The sequence below is a fragment of the Strigops habroptila genome, chromosome Z (genome assembly GCF_004027225.2).
Source record: "Strigops habroptila isolate Jane chromosome Z, bStrHab1.2.pri, whole genome shotgun sequence".
Lineage (NCBI taxonomy): Eukaryota > Metazoa > Chordata > Aves > Psittaciformes > Psittacidae > Strigops > Strigops habroptila.
This window is the reverse complement of record NC_044302.2, coordinates 25,919,658-25,936,569: the sequence shown is the minus strand read 5'-3', so window position 1 is coordinate 25,936,569 and position 16,912 is coordinate 25,919,658. Positions and strand designations below refer to the sequence as shown.

At 40.0% G+C, this 16,912-nt stretch overlaps 1 protein-coding gene across 1 annotated transcript in view; it reads left to right on the top strand.

The window, feature by feature from the left end:
* ADGRV1 (adhesion G protein-coupled receptor V1) overlaps positions 1 to 16,912 on the top strand; it is a 273,160-nt gene that overhangs the window by 215,110 nt on the left and 41,138 nt on the right. The window contains exons 86-87 of the mRNA XM_030511555.1: positions 2,930 to 3,087; positions 16,529 to 16,650. Of these exons, the coding sequence (XP_030367415.1) occupies positions 2,930 to 3,087; positions 16,529 to 16,650 (280 nt within the window). The remainder of the gene's footprint in view (positions 1 to 2,929; positions 3,088 to 16,528; positions 16,651 to 16,912) is intronic.

Sequence of the window (16,912 nt, the reverse complement as noted above, 5' to 3'; positions counted from 1 at the left end):
TTAAAGACTTACTTTACAAAGGGTGCCTGTTTAAAAAAAGAAAAAAGAACTTGCTTGAAGGCGATACTGCAGGAGATAATGCACTTCTTTAAACAAGTAAGGTTTGTAATTATGTGGGTCATTCCAGTTCCCACATCAGTCTTTCTAGGCCTTTGCCTGTAGAGTAGTTGTGTTCTGGAACACCAACTTAGTTGATGTTTTGGGACATTTTTCTTCTATTCCCATCCAATGCTAGGAATATGAGATACACACTAATTCCATGGGACAAATGTGTGACGGTAACAGAACAATACATATGTGCCCCTATGTCAAGTATAACAAATATTTTCAGTTGGTCCCTATAATGATGTCCGATATGATTTTCAGCATAAAAGATATTTTTCAACATGTGTCATCACACTACTATATGTGAAGAAAACTTACAGGAAGTAGTAGTCATTGTTGAATTGCTCACCATTGCTTTCAAGAAAAAAAATTGTTAATATGTCTTCGTGTACTTCCTTTGTACATAACTTTTCAGTGTCTTTTTTAGAGTGAGTACTTAAGGGTATTAGTAAAATTGATCCATCTTTGTGGGGTTTCATTTTTATGCAGCTTTTGTTAACAATATAGTGTTCACAGAAAACTTCCGAGATGTTCAGATGTTTTTGAAGAGAATATGTGATCTCTGAAATACAAAAATGTATCAAATTGAAAAAAAAAAAATACAGATTTTAATCATAAATATGATTTTATAGGAGACCGTACTTGTCCTAAGATTCTTGGCTTCATTTTAATCATTAAAAGCAGCACAGGTTATGGTAATGTGCCTTCATGTCTTAACGCTAGTTGGCCCCACTCAAGAAGAAAAATAACTTTCATACCTAAGAAATACTAAAAATTAAAAGGGTGAAATGAATCAGATGTTGTGTCCAGGAAGCAAATGTGTTGCCAGCAGGTCAGCGGAGGTGATCCTTACCCTCTGCTCAGCACTGGCAAGGCCACACCTGAAGTCCTGTGTCCCGTTCTGGGCTCCCCAGTACTGGAGAGACATGGACAGACTGGACAGAGTTCAACAATGGGCTAGGAAGATGCGTAGGGGCTGGAGCATCAATCCAACAATGAAAGGCTGAGATGGGACTGTTCAACCTGGAGAAGGCCCCAGAGGATCTTATTAATGAATTTAAACACCTGAAGGGAGGGCGCACAGAGGACAGAGTCAGATGGTGGTTTCACTGTGGAGGGTGACTGAGCACTGGCATGGGTTGCCCAGAGAGGTCACGAAGTCTCCATCCTTGGAGATACTAAAAAAACCATCTAGACCCAGTCCTGGGCTGCTGGCTCTATGTTTGAGAAGGAGGTTTGGACAAAATGATCTCCAGCAGTCTCTTCCTATCTCATCCATTCTGTGATTCTGTGAAAAGAACACCAATTATGCAATAGAGAATCATAGAATCATAGAATGGTTGGGGTTGGAAGGGACCTTAAAGCTCATCTAGTTCCAACCCCTTGCCATGGACAGGACACCTTCCACTAAACCAGGTTGCTCCAAGCTCCGTCCAACCTGGCCTTCCCTGTTTCTTGCTTCCTTGTGCAGTAATGTTATCTGGTGGCACCTCAGCTTGGTGTCTGGCAGAGCCTGTACCTCCTGAAGAGTGTTGCAGAAGTTATCTACATTCTGTTAGAAATTATTTTGGGATTCATTCATTATGCCCAACTGATGCTCTGGAAGAGCTGACAGAGAATGTAATCTTGACTTTCTGGACTTAGTACGCATGTCCACCTAAGCAAACCCTGAAGGTATACCAGGTATATCAGTGAAAAATGTACCCAGGCTCTTCTCAGATGTATACTGTCATAGAATCATAGAATCATAGAATGGTGTGTGTTGGAAGGGACCTTAAAGACCATCTAGTTCCAAAATCCTGCCATGGGCAGGGACACCTTCCACTAGACTTGAGCAGGTTGCTCCAAGCCCCATCCAGCCTGGCCTTGAACATGGCCAGCATTGACTCTAAGCTTATTTAGCGGAGCAGACCTGACAAACAGAAAGGCTGGGTAAGTTACACCCTCTTAATAGGGATAGCAGTGACCACATACTCTCTAGACATACTGACTCCCAAGCTATCCCTTGGGCTGCTCCATTGTGCGTCATCTCTAGAGTAGGTCAGTGGCTGTAAAGCACATACTGATCTCCAGGGAATTCACAGAAAACCCTGATCTCTCATGCTGTTGAGAGCTCTTTTTAACTATCTTCTCCATATCCTTCAAGTCACCATCTTATATGTGCAATTTGACTCTTTTTCAGGAATAACTCATGTTCCTGTCACATCTTTATAAATAATTATAACTTTAATAAATGGAAAGGATAAGGAGAGACAGGACAATTAAAAAAAAAAAAATAGGAGGGAGGGAGCATTTGGCTTCAGTGTGCAAATGATGTACAATTTCCAACAACTTGAGGAGGAATAATTATGTTGCCTGTAAGACTTGTTAATTTATTTTTAAAATATATTTTTCAAAAGTTAATTTGTGGCTTCAGGAGCTAAGTATAGAAACTTGCATAATGGCTTTTTAGACTTTGGTGACTAAGAGTGATCACATTAAATGAATATAACTTGCATGGAGTTTGTTAAAATATAATTTGTTCCATTGCAACAGTTTAAATCTCTCCAACAGTGATTATGCTAAACTATAACATCCATATTTTTAAGGTGCAAATGTTATATTCCATAAGATACGATAAAGAGATAGGAACCAACAGAACCCAATGCATCCTATCTGGTAATAGAGTTAAAGAATTTGTGATTTATAGAGCATATCCTTCTTCAAAAACATTTGGTTTTGAAATTTCACTCCTGGACATTTAGGGTGTCTCTTATGTTTATCAATATGTTTATCAAATCTTATGTTTATCAAGAGCAATTTTTTTCCATTTTTTTTCCATCAGGTGCTTCATTCCAAATGCCTACGCTGCGCTCTTCACTGCTGCTCTGGTGCCGTTAATGTGCTTGGTAGTGGTTTTTGTGGTGTTCATCCACGCCTACCAGGTGACCCCGCAATGGAAAGCGTACGATGATATTTTCAGAGGAAGAACAAATGCTGCAGGTATGATTGGTTGGCTACTCCTATGCAGACAAGTTAGACTTTCAGGATGGTACTGACTGTTCTCACCAGTTCAGAAAACACCACTTGAAACCACAGTTCAATAGGAGCCTACACACTTGTTTAATGTTAGGCATCACCTTTGAAGTCTGCGAAAGTACTTTAATGATGAAAGTTATGCAGATGCTTAACTGTCTTAGGAGGATGAAAACGTGTTAAACCCAAACCAAGAACTCATTATGTAGTCTAGTAAAGACAAGAGTGATAACACACAGCACCACTTTGCTTGGACCATTGTGTCCTGGTTTTGGTGGGGGTACCAAACAACCTTGTCCTAGGCGGGGCTGTGGAGGGTCAGGAGCAGCAATTGCCTGCATGTGTAGCAGCAATAACGTATGAACCCATGCTGTGCTCCTCTGCTTGTCCTCAGGGGATGGGAATAGCTCCTGGTGCTGGTGTTTTGCAGTGTACTCGGTGGCTGCACAGTTATGCGCAGGCTGCGTGTTGGAGTATTTGGAGTTAATGGCAGTTTTGAAATGTCCCAGCACCACACACAACTGAAACGTGCTTGAGAAAAAAAGATCTGTCTTGTGCAAAACAGGAAGTATCAGTCGGTCTCCTCTGTCAGAACAATTTCAAGTACAATAATGTCCCCAAAATAAAGTTGCAGCAGTTTAGACCAATATCATAATAATAGCACACTCTGTGGGAAGCAAAGAATATTTCTTTTGTTTTCATGGTGTTTTTAGAAGAAATCTGAGTTTTGTAAACAAGTGCAAGTATGTTTATAACATTTGAGTTATGGAAACATATTTCTTTATGAGAAAATGTATTATGAAAATATATGAGAATATATTATGAAAATATATTTGTGAGAAGTACATTCCTTTATGAGAAAATGAAAGTAAATATCATCTGCATATTTCTTAAAATATTAATTTATTAGTGACAATATGTCAGCTTGACTAATAGCTATATGAATTTGGGTAAAGTCTGATAAACATAGCTTTTAAATATGATACCCAAGACCTTAATTGCACTTTTTCATATCTCTCTGATATAAAAGGGACTGCCTGGAGCAATCACAGAGGTGGCTCCTTATTCAGTCTTGGTAATACAGTTTATTTATTTATAAATAACATTTTATTTTAGTCTCTTTAAAGATTAGGATTCCATATTCATATGTTAAAGGTTAAGTTTAGTCTCAGAGCAGTGAAACCAATGAAAGAAAAATACTGAATGTTGGAACAATGCCATAGAGTCAGCTTGCAAAATGGCAGAAAGTAGTAATATGAGTTACAGCTACATGACATAAAGATATGAAATAATATGGTTGAAGCAAAACTTTGTTTGATTTAAAATAGGATTCAGGGTATTTTCTTTCTTTGGTAGAGTCCAGACATGGTATAGAGAATGCAGAAGGAAAAATAAAAAAATCAGGGTTCAGTAAAATGTCAGTAATAGCTTTTTATTTAAAAAAAAAAAAAAAGCAGGTTGTAACTTTTACTACTTGTGCACTTGCACAGCAAACTGGCGTTTTGCTAGCAAGAGGCTTTTGCAAGCACAAATGAAAGTACATCGTGCCGTGTGGGTGAGAGCAAGTTGGAGAGAGGCTGATTTAGAGAAGAAGAGCTGTCTGCTGAGGTTTATGGTGCCTGGGGTTATATGAGGACTCTCTGTGTAGCTCTGTTTATAGTGTAAGCTTCTGAGAAAAGGGCCAGTGATTTATGCAGTTTTTAATGTTGCCTATAATTACGCAGCATGGTACTAGCTGCTAACTGAAGGCCTTTGACTTTCTGACTGAATATTTCCCTCCTGAAATTTGAGACGGTGGTAGTACATTTACATTATTTTTGACGTTTTATGGATATATTGTGCTTTTAAACACATACTCAAAGGAGCTTGCAGTGGTAAAACCTATTACCACTTTTAAATTTTGAATCTTTACTACTTGGAAAGTTTGAATGCTACCATATGACCCACTTTTTGGAGAAGTTCACTCCACTGACTCCATGTTCTTACAAGCTCAGTAGGAGCTGCTCTTGCTTTGGTAGTGTTATTGCAACAGCCTCAGAGAATGCTGTGGGAAACAATGTCTTTCATAACGGCAGAGTTGCCTGCAGTCGTGGCATCATGATATCTTGCTTCTGCAACAGAGAGGATCACACCCGCAGTGAGTTCTGTCTTCAGTGCCACTTACAAGATCCTATGGAGTAGGGAGGTCTTTCGGCAGCATTGCCTCCCGAAGTTGCACAGACGCCCATTATTTTGCTCTTTTGTTATGGCAATGAATATGCCAGGGTTTCTCTGTTTCATTCAAAAGTAGAAGAAAGATGGAGCTACCAAGCAACAGTTATCTATGTTTCGTGACTTGTGACTTATGTCTCTGGCTGTCATCTGCATATTGATTTATTTCCTGTTCAGTCACCCACAACAATGAATTCCTACAGCAAGGAAAACCTTTCCCAGACTTCAGCCTGAGGTTCAGTGCCCAAACCTTCCCCACTTTGAACAGTGCACTATGCAATGAAAAAAAACCCCAAATCACTGCTTTGGAAAGCTGTCTACTCTCCATTAGTTACACTTTCCTGAAGGAGAATAAAATTCCAGGTGAATGACACTGTAAACAATTCTGGCATATCAAGTGTAGAGAGGTGAAACACAGACAAAAATATTTTTAAATAAGCTTTTACTAGTTACTGTGGATACCTGTTCATTTAAATTCCAGGGAGCAAAGAGTATTACAGGAAAGAAAATGTGGCTTTTATAGACATGTAATTATAATTTATACATAGATATTCATACAAACACCTATTTTCATGTGAATATTTGAACTAGTACTATTTATTCCCTTTGTGGGAGTCATCTGATTAAAAGATAGATAAAATTGAAGTGTGATACAGATGACCCCATGTGGATTCTGCAATAATTCACGCAGAACATGACTGAAAACTGCCAATAAAAATAAAACAGCAAAGTCATTGGCTTGCATATTACCATAAAACAGGAAAAGGGGTTGGATTTGTAGATCTAAAAGGAAAAAAAATTAAATTGATATCTGACTTCTGAGTGTACATTCTTTGAGTCATTTCACAGATTGTAGGAAAAGCCTCTTAAGCTACTAGTAATGCTGATCTGTGATCTCTACTTGAGGAAAGCTATTACTAGCCTTAATAGAAATGTAATAGGAGTAGAAACAGTAAAGTTTATCCTCATTTGTAGTGTATACAGTTGTTTTGTTGGTTTGGTGTTTTTTTTTTTTTTTAATAAATCAAACACGTAAGTGGCTAAGTTAAAAATTAGGTAAATTTTTTTTCATACTCACTTTTTCTGCTATTATTGACTCTGAAACTTACCTCGCAAAGAAGGTTCATCTTGAACTATCCAGAATCACAGAATCATAGAATGGTTTGGGTTGAAAGAGACCTTTAAAGCACATCTAGTTCCAACCCCGCTGCCAAGGGCAGGGACAACTTCCACTAGACCAGGTTGCTCAAAGCACAGAAACAGTCTTTGTTCCTCCCTGACTTAGCTCAAAGTTACCTCGTGTGCATGAGGTTTATTTCAACTTACTCCCATTTTCCCTCCTCCTCCCACCATGTAGCACTTTGAATAGCGCAGTGCACTGCCAGTGATGATTTGTATGGACAAGCAGTTAAATGTCCAACCTGCTCACTTTCTTGTTGACCTCACAGCATAGAATCATAGAGTGGTTTGGGTTGGAAAGGACATTGAAGAGCTCATTCAGTTCCAACCCCCTGCCATGGGCAGGGACACCTTCCACTAGAGCAGGTTGCTCCAAGCCCTGTCCAACCTGGCCTTGGGCACTTCCAGGGATGGGGCAGCCACAGCTTCTCTGGGCAACCTGCGCCAAGGCCTCACCACCCTCACAGGGAAGAACTTCTGCCTAAAATCTCATCTCAGTCTCCCCTCTGGCAGGTTAAAGTCTTTCTCCATCTTTTTATAGGCCCTCTTTAAATATTGAAAGGCCACTCTAAAGTGTCCCCAGAGCCTTCTCTTCTTCAGGCTGAACAACCCCAACTCTCTCAGACTTCCCCCATCGGACAAGTGCTCTAGCCCTCTGATCATTTCTGTGGCCTCCTCTCTACTCTCTCTAGCAGGTCCATGTCTTTCTCGTGCTGGGAAACACAGCCCTGGACACAGAAGTCCAGGTCATGATTCTTGTGATGCAGCCCAGGATACAGTTGGATTTCTGAGCTGCAGGCATACACTGCTGGGTCATGTGCAGCTTTTAATCTGCTGGTATCGCCCAGTCCTTCTCTGCAGGGCAGCCTCAGTCCTTCATTGCCCACTCTGTACCAATACTGATGACTGCCCTGATCCAGGGGTAGGACCTTGCACTTGGCCTTGTTGAACTTCATGAAGTTCACATGAGCCCACTTCTCCAGGCTGTCAGGGTCTGGATGGCATCCCTTCCCTCGAGCATATTAACTACACCACTCAGCTTGCTACCATCCACAAACTTTCTGAGGGCACACTCAAGACCACTGTGTCATTAATAAATATATTGAACAGTACTTGTCCCAGTACGGGCGCTTGAGGGGCACCACTTGTTACTGATCTGCATCTGGATACTGAGTCCTTGACTACAATTCCTAATCCATTAAGTAGTTCATTTATCTAAACCCATATCTCTCCAGTTTAGAGACAAGAATGTTGTACAGGCCTAAGTCAAAGGCCTTAGAGAAGTCAAGATAGATGGCATGAGTTACTTTCCCTTATCTACCAACACAGTCACTCCATCACAGAGGGCCACCAGATTAGTCTTCTACAGATATGAGAATAAATTCTATCTGCTGTAGTAAAGCATCTTCCTGAAGATAGGTAGCACTACAGTGGTTTACTATTTTGTTTGTCTGTAGAAGCAGAGAGTTTTTTATTAACCACACTAAAGTGGACTCCAAAGTAGTTTTGTTACTAAAAGTAGGGTAAAAATGCTGGTTTTCACCATACATATCTAAAAGAAAAATTTTGCCCCTCGGTAACTGCAAAAAGGATCTTTGTATGCCTAGTTAAATAGTTTCTCAGAAAACTATAGGATATAATTGGGGTTGGTTTTTTTTGCATATATTTATACACAGATATTAATTTATTAGTTGTACCTCTTTTTCTGTCATGCATATATTCTTCCTAGTTCTCTACATTTGTCCTAGGTACTCCTGGTAAGAGTCACGTCTCCCATATGCTGTCCTGGTAGTTTCCAGGCTTTTTAAAAAGGACAACTAGCCTTTTTGCTAGTTTTTCCTTTTAATAATAGTTAATTCATTTGGCTGTGGTCTGTCGTCTTACCAGAGAGCTTATCATACTCTTTTCTTATACTTGAGATATCACTTTAAAATAATATGATTAAAATAAGGTTGTAGTGGAGAATAAACACAAATAAATAGAATTTCCAAATCCTAATTTGATCAATACATACACTTACCATTGCCCTGTCTGGACCACCAAATATGTGAGATTGCACTCTCACATTCTTTTTTACTGCTCCAGAATTGCTCTTATGCTAGTAATAGGTTTTTGTTACACAGTTGTGATTGATACAGCTTGCTTATGTAAGAGAATTTCCCTCAATAGTATAAGGCTAGAAGAAAGTGCAATGGGAGAGGCAAGAATCAATTATCTCTTAGAGCAGGCAGCATTTCCTCCTCAAAAGTGACTGTTGGAAAATAGTGTGAAAGTTGGTTTACAAAGAATGTCAGCTCTACCCCTAGTAAACTCTTTTAAAGATTTTCATTGAGTTTGCTAGAAAAGATACTTCAATTTGAACTGGTTCATTTTGCCAGCCTTTCTTCAAATATGTTTTGTTGACTGATTCTTCTGCTATTTATAGAAACTCTCTTCTCAAAACTTAGCCTTGAAAGGAGACAAGTCAGAAGAGCGCATTGGTTAAACAGCCTCTGGGTGAACTAATATTTAAGTCTGCAACAAGAAAGACTGCTTTTGAAAGAAATCAGGTGGTATAAAGCAGGATGGTTGTATTTGGCTGAAATAACAAGAAGTGATTGTTTTTTCTTGAGAGTCCTAATATGCAAATATAGAAATTGGAGATAAGACAGCAATCCAATATACATTATTTTATTTTCCAACTGTTTGCTAATCTTTCATAATTTCACAGAAAGGTTTGAAAATATAACGAAAAATTTTGAATTGAAAAATCAGCTGCATTTTTTCTGATAATACCTTGGTGAATAGATGACTTCCATTTGTTGAAGAACATGTGGTGAGATAAGTTTTATGCTCTGCACATAAATACACAGTAGAATTTACCTGATTCCGATCTCATCATTGTATATGTGCCAAATTAATTTAAAGATTAAAACCTTATGTTGTCAAATTAGAACTTCATGAAGAATGCCTTAGATATTTAGCTGTAAAATTTTAACTACCTTCTTGCATATTCTTTCATATAAATTTCTTTAATATATTTGTTGTCTCAGCAGTATGCAATTCTTGATCATGACAGAACATGTTGGATGGTCCACCTATACTTACCACCATCTGATCTTCGCATGAAAAAAATAAGCCATACAAAATACAAGTGCAAGACATTCCAACCATACTTCTGTGCTCAGGAAACAGTGCTGAGGACAGGGCTTTTGATTCTGAGTAAGAATGTATATCTAAACCTGTAGTTACATGTCTTCCTTATCCTGTGAGCTGTATACTAAAATCTTTATCTCAAATTGTAAGATACATATCATGTATCTAAGAAAATCGAAAGCACAGTGAATTGCAGGAGTGCTTTCATCTTGAGATGACAATATGCCTCTAGAAATCAAGAACCAGATGCTGGCTACCTCTGAACTTCAAGTTATGTACAGTATTCACAGTATTCATCACAGTCACGCATTGGATATAATAATTTAGTCTTGATAGTGCTCCAGGGGCTTTTCTTTTTTGTAATTAGGAGAAAACCAAATATTTGCCTCCAAGATTTTTACAAATGCAGTTAAGATAGAAAGCAAAAATATAATTACCAGCAAAATAAAGAAGAAAGATCTGAATAACATAGTAACTTAAGTGCATCGTCTTCACTCATGTAATTTAGATTGTTTGCCCTGAGCTTCACATGCTGCTATTAGCTTTCTTCCGTTAAAGAAATCTACAGAAGCAAGTTAATTTGCATGAGTTATGCCTGTACAGTCGCGAAGTTAGCATTCATTTAATATTTTGCATAATACTTCTAAATAATTTTATTATATGGAATAAATAGGTTCAATATTTTCTTTCTTTTTTGTTTTGCTGTTGTTCTGGGATTTGCCATGTTCCCTGAATAACAATAATAGCATAAGCTGTAATAAGATGCCTGATCTTTCATTTGATTATACCATAAAGCTGTATGAGAAAGTTTGCCAAAAAAAAAAAAAAAATAAAAGATTTAGGGAAAGGTTATGCCAGTCTTCTACGATTTTGTAGTTGTGATGTAGTATTTATGCTTATTGGGAGGCATGCTTCTCTTTTAGGAGCTGTTCTTTAATTTCAAACTCTTGCTTGCCACAAGGAGCAGCAAATAAAAAAAAATATAGAATCATAGAATCATAGAATAGTAAGGGCTGGAAAGGACCTTAAGATCATCTAGTTCCAACCCCCCTGCCATGGGCAGGCACAACTCGCCCTAAACCATGCGGCCCAAGGCTCTGTCCAACCTAGCCTTGAACACCATCAGGGATGGAGCATCCACAACCTCCCTGGGCAACCCATTACAGTGCTTCACCACCCTCACTGTAAGGAACTTCTTCCTTATATCTAATCTAAACTTCCCCTGTTTAAGTTTGAAGCCATTACCCCTTGTCCTACCACTACAGTCCCTAAGGAAGAGTCCCTCCCCAGCATCCTTGTAGGCCCCCTTCAGATACTGGAAGGCTACTCTGAAGTCTCCACGCAGCCTTCTCTTCTCCAGGCTGAACAGCCCCAACTCTCTCAGCCTGTCTTCATACGGGAGGTGCTCCAGCCCCCTTACCATCCTCGTGGCCCTCCTCTGGACTCGCTCCAACAGCTCCATGTCCTTTTTATGTTGAGGACACCAGAACTGTATGCAGTACTCCAAGTGAGGTCTCACAAGAGCAGAGTAGAGGGGCAGGATCACCTCCTTCGACCTGCTGGTCACGCTTCTTTTGATGCAGCCCAGGATACGGTTGGCTTTCTGGGCTGCAAGCGCACACTGCCGGCTCATGTTAAGCTTCTCGTCAACAATATCCCCAAGTCCTTCTCTGCAGGGCTGCTCTGAATCTCTTCTCCGCCCAACCTGTAGCAGTGCCTGGGATTGCCCCCACCCAGGTGTAGGACCTTACACTTGGCTTGGTTAAACTTCATAAGGCTGGCATCGGCCCACCTCACAAGCGTGTCAAGGTCCCTCTGGATGGCATCCCTTCCCTCCAGCGTATCAACCGAACCACACAGCTTGGTGTCGTCGGCAAACTTGCTGAGAGCGCACTCAATCCCACTGTCCATGTCGCCGACAAAGATGTTGAACAGGACCGGTCCCAACACCGATCCCTGAGGGACACCACTCGTTACAGGTTTCCAGCTGGACATCGAGCCATTGACCACAACTCTTTGTGTGCGGCCATCGAGCCAGTTTTTTATCCACCGAGTGGTCCATCCATCAAATTGATGTCTCTCCAATTTAGAGACAAGGATGTCATGCGGGACAGTGTCGAACACTTTGCACAAGTCCAGGTAGATGACGTCAACTGCTCTGCCGCTGTCCATAGTTCCGTGGCTCCATCATAGAAGGCCACCAAATTGGTCAGGCAGGATTTCCCCTTAGTGAAGCCATGTTGGCTGTCACCAACCACCTCGTTGTTTTTCATGTGCCTTAGCATGTTTTCCAGGAGAAACTGTTCCAAGATTTTGCCAGGCACAGAGGTGAGACTGACTGGTCTGTAGTTCCCTGGGTCTTCCACCTTCCCCTTCTTGAAAATGGGGGTTATATTACCCTTCTTCCAGTCATCAGGAACTTCACCTGACTGCCAGGATTTTTCAAAAATGATGGACAGTGGTTTAGCAACTTCATTCGCCAGCTCCTTCAGGACCCGTGGATGGATTCCATCAGGTCCCATGGACTTGTGCACGTTCAGGTTCTTAAGATGGTCTCGAACCTCATCCTCTCCTACAGTGGGCTTAAGGTCTTCATTTTCACAGTCCCTGCATCTGCTTTCGAAGACTTTCATGGTGTGGTCAGAGCATTTGCTAGTGAACCTCTGTCAGGTTAAAGCTGTTCCCCCTTGTCCTGCCCTTACAGGCCCTTGTCCAAAGCCTCTTCTGCAGGCTGAACCAGCCCAGCTCTCTCAGCCTGTCTCCAGAGCAGAGCTGCTCCAGCCCTCGGAGCATCTCCATGGCCTCCTCTAGAGTTGCTCCAACAGCTCCTTGACCCTCTTAGATGTGACTTCGTTTCTGAAGTCATGCAGAGGGTGGCTGAACCACAGTCTTATGGTGGTGAACTTCTTTGTGGACCTCAGTAAGCTGCTGCAACCTGCTTAGGTTGCAGTAGGTATAGACACATAAGCCTCATCATCAGATTATTTCTCTGCGTAGGTCAGAACAGATGTTTTACAGTGGCAGCAGATGAAACTTAGAACTGTCAGTATACCCTTTATTTTCTTTGTGAGGTTTATTTCAGAAATATAAAATTGTGTGGTTTTATTTTGTTACAGATTTAAAACCACTGTAGATTAAAGCTTAGCTGTTTGGCAATGTTCTGGTGTTTTTGATCCCTTTTATTTCTTGTTCTTGCTTCTGTTAGAAAGAAACCAAATAACAAACATGAGGCTGACAGCTGTTTCAGTTGAGCAATCTGGCATTTTATTACCTGAATCTTATGCTGTTCTTATGGAGTTCCTTGCCACTGGATACTCTGAATTATCCTAGTTTGCCAGAATTGGTTCAACATGATTTCATGAAAGAGAAGTCCTCTAAAGATTACTAAATAGAAAGAAACTATGTCTGAAATTTCTCAGGAACCTCCTGAGCTGTAAATGGGAGATATGCTGGGAGAAGTACCACATCTGGCCAGCTTTTCTGGCCCTTGTTGGTGGCAAGGCCAGATAGATATTGTTTCATACCCCATACTCCTTTTAGGTTCACATTGAGGTAATTGAATTTTTCTGTCATCTTAATACTTTTTCAGTTCATTAATTTTGTAATCTAATCCAAATGAAAATATTGCAGTCTCTCTTTCAAGTTCTCCCCAGCATTTTTTCTGTGTAAATCACTGGAAAAAGCCTTGTGTTTACTTTAAGAACTCCCCTCCTGTAGTAAAACTACAGGTTTACCACCCATAAAAACTGATTGCAATATACTGCAGCCCTCAGAACAGTAAGCATTGCAGAAAAATAAATTTTATAGATGAATTAGTAAGGAAAATAATCTTTTCTTAGCAATGGAGGAGAAATGAGAAACAGTGGGCACAAACAGTTGTTTGGTAAGTTGAATGTATGTAATTTCATCTAGTCAAATGCCAAGCTTGACTTTGTAAGTTTTCAAACCTAAAAAGTGTAACTAGAGTTGCATAAGCTGCATTTATCTCTACTGAGTTGTCAATTCTGCCAGTGTTTCTTAAGCTTGTAGTTGAGGAAAAAGGAAGATATTTCAGGGAGAGAACATGAACAGTCAGGATGGCGATACATGGATGCATACATACATATATATATGTTTAAGCAGTGGGTGGACTGACTGTTGCTTAAATAAAATCTTTCATCATTCCTAGTACTAAAAAAAGGTGTACTAATGATGTAAAAAAATGTGGACTGGCATGGTTTGAATATATAATACCCAGCAGAGCTGCTTGACTCTGTGTGGGGTACATCACACTGATACTGACTTGAGTATTCCATGGCAGTCTTTGATCTGCTAAGGTTTACTCAAGTAGTCTAAAGGCAGCTGTTTGCACTGGATTTAGGCTAAAAGTCGTGTCAGTAAAGGTTCATCTGCCCAGAAAGAAACTTTTTTGGAGTTGCAGTTTGTTTGAGAGGAGGCTGTTGGTTTTCTTTCCATATGAAGGAAACCACAGATAACTAGACTGTCTATTCTGGTTTATTTCAAACCTATTTATTGGCACCCTTTTCCTTCATGCAATATTGTTTTTACAAACTTAAAAGAAAATGTTGCTGATACTCTGATACATTTGTTCTAGTCACTGAGCTTTTGTTTGATCAAAATACAACAAATTGTTTGAACAATTGAAGAGAATTTAATGAAGAGAATTTAAACAGCTGAGACTATAAATACTGCCAAAGTTTCAACCCTGCATTAACCCTTTACAATACTGACAATGAAGCAATTGTTACTGAGAAAGATAAAAGCAGAATTGTAAACTGTACCAGTGTTCGGCATACAGCAAAAAGCAGGTGTCTTCAGACTTTTCTTGGTAGAATGCATCTATAATCTGAAGTGTTTGTATAAGTGACATTCATTACATAAGCTTTTATGAGCATTACCCAAGATACACTCCACAGAGGTCTTGTTAGATTCAGTGGGCTTGATTCTGGTTTTACCTGTGGTAGTTTTATTCTGGTGAGATGGCACTGAATTTATCAAATTTTCCCCACACACACACTTGAAGATAGTGAAGTCAGATCATTGTACATCAAAAGTATGTGATCTAGACACCATATTGGTCCATTTCCTTCAGCTTCATGTAAACAGCTATTTCAGCCGTTTATGGCTGCAACAATCTTGAGGTGCTAGGTTATGATTTATATTGTGGTATTTTTCCTTAGGTAATGTTTATGCACTAAAAGCAGAAATCATGGTGTGTTAGCTTCTGGCATGTTCTGCTGCCTGCAGTTTGTCGTCCCACAATTTGCTTTCTTCTCTCACCTGCCCTCACCTGAGTTGAACTGAATTGCAAAGTAATACAAAGCCAAGTCATTATTTGAACTACAGGAGACAGTACTTCATTGTTCACTTTGGTCTGTGTACAGCATTTAGAATTTAATAGGTGATCATTAGTTTCTACTCCATTATATCTGCTGAATTTCATAGGCAGATAAATATTTTTGCATGATTTTGAGATTTAAACAAAAGCTGATACCATTCCATTAATATCTGTGCACCCATAAATAAATTAATTGCTCTACAGATAATTACTGAATTTACCTTTAGAATTACATTTACAAAAAGCAGCATTTTTTGATGTATGGGTTATTTTTTGTTAATTTTTATGAATTTCATTGTTACAACCTTAGAAACTTAGGGGTTGTCAGTTCTTTGCTGTTTTCTTCTTTTTTGTGAACATTGTAATTACACATCTAATAGGGATTCAGTAATGCATGCAATGCAGGATAAAGAGAAATACTTAATGCTCTACTTCTTACGGTACTACCTGGTATTTTAGTGGGCTTTGCATTTTTTGTTATTGCAAAAGCATTGTGATGTTGGTCATGTATATTTTTTATACATGACCATATATAAAACATGGTCATGTGTAAACATCCACTGTTTTAACATCCACTGATGCCACAAGGAATTTTTTTCATTTTGCCCATGGGATTTTGAGACAGGTGCTTTGTGTGCAACGAATACTAGTGGCTCTGGAGTATGATGTTACAAAGGCATTGCATTTCTATTGTGTTCATCTAACAAAATTGAGTTCATCCCAGACAAATAACAGAAGTACGTAGTCTTAATCTTCTTCCCCGCATGCTGCTCTGAAAAATACACATATATTATTAAGAGTAATGTTTGGGATCAGGGATCCCTGGGAAGTCAGGAAGTCTCAGACCTGTAGTAAATTTTAGCCAGACCTCACCTTGCCATGGGAGAAGTGATTCAGGTGCTTGATAGACATTGATTGTCAACCAAGGATATCCAGTCTGGCCTCCTGCCTTCTCTTCATAGGGAACTGGTCTTCCAAAGGGCCTGTTTTGTATGTACTGATCATGTACAGATCCTTTGGACCTCCTTTAAGTCTGATGCCATTCTAAGACACCAGTGCTCACCCAATGAGTACCTCAAGTCCTCATACCTGAAGTCCTGCTAGAAGTCCCCAGGTACTGAGGGCTCCCATCCACTGAGAGAAAGCTAGTAATCCTGCATGCACAGAAATATCACTATTTACAAATGGCCAGACCGAGGTGGATTTATATCATAGAATCACAGACTGGTTGTGCTGGAAGGACCTTAAAGCTCATCCAGTTCCAGCCCCCTGCCACGGGCAGGGACACCTTCCACTAGACCAGGTTGCTCCAAGCCCCGTCCAACCTGACCTTGGACACTGCCAGGGATGGCGCAACCACAGCTCCTCTGGGCAACCTCATAGTCTCACCACCCTCTTATTGAAGAATCTGGGGCAGGAGAAGGGCTGCCCATAGCTGGAGAGCAAACTCCAAGGTTGGATAGAGATGGCAAAACCAGGTCCTGTGCCAGTAATGCTTCAAAAAGTGTTTTTCCCAGGGTGAAATGCTGTGTTTGTGGTTTTCAGAGATCCCCTTGGTCCTGTACCTCTTTGCCCTGATTTCTGTCACCTGGTTGTGGGGAGGACTGCACATGGCTTACCAGCACCTCTGGATGTTAGTCTTCTTCATCATCTTCAACAGCCTGCAGGTAAGAGCTGGCGACTTCTCCTTCGGTCCTCTTTCAGAGCTGGGCTTTGTCTCCACCACTCACAAAACACTTGGGATTTCAGCTTCACCAGCTAAGCAATATCCACTCACACACTATGGCACGGTAGAAATGTTAATTAAGTATTCTGTGTATTTTTCAAATGAACATAGAATGCATATTAAGGCAAGGGATGCATTGTTTTGAAACAATAGCAGTATAATTGCATAGATTTAATTTCATAGCTAATACACTGGAAAATAAA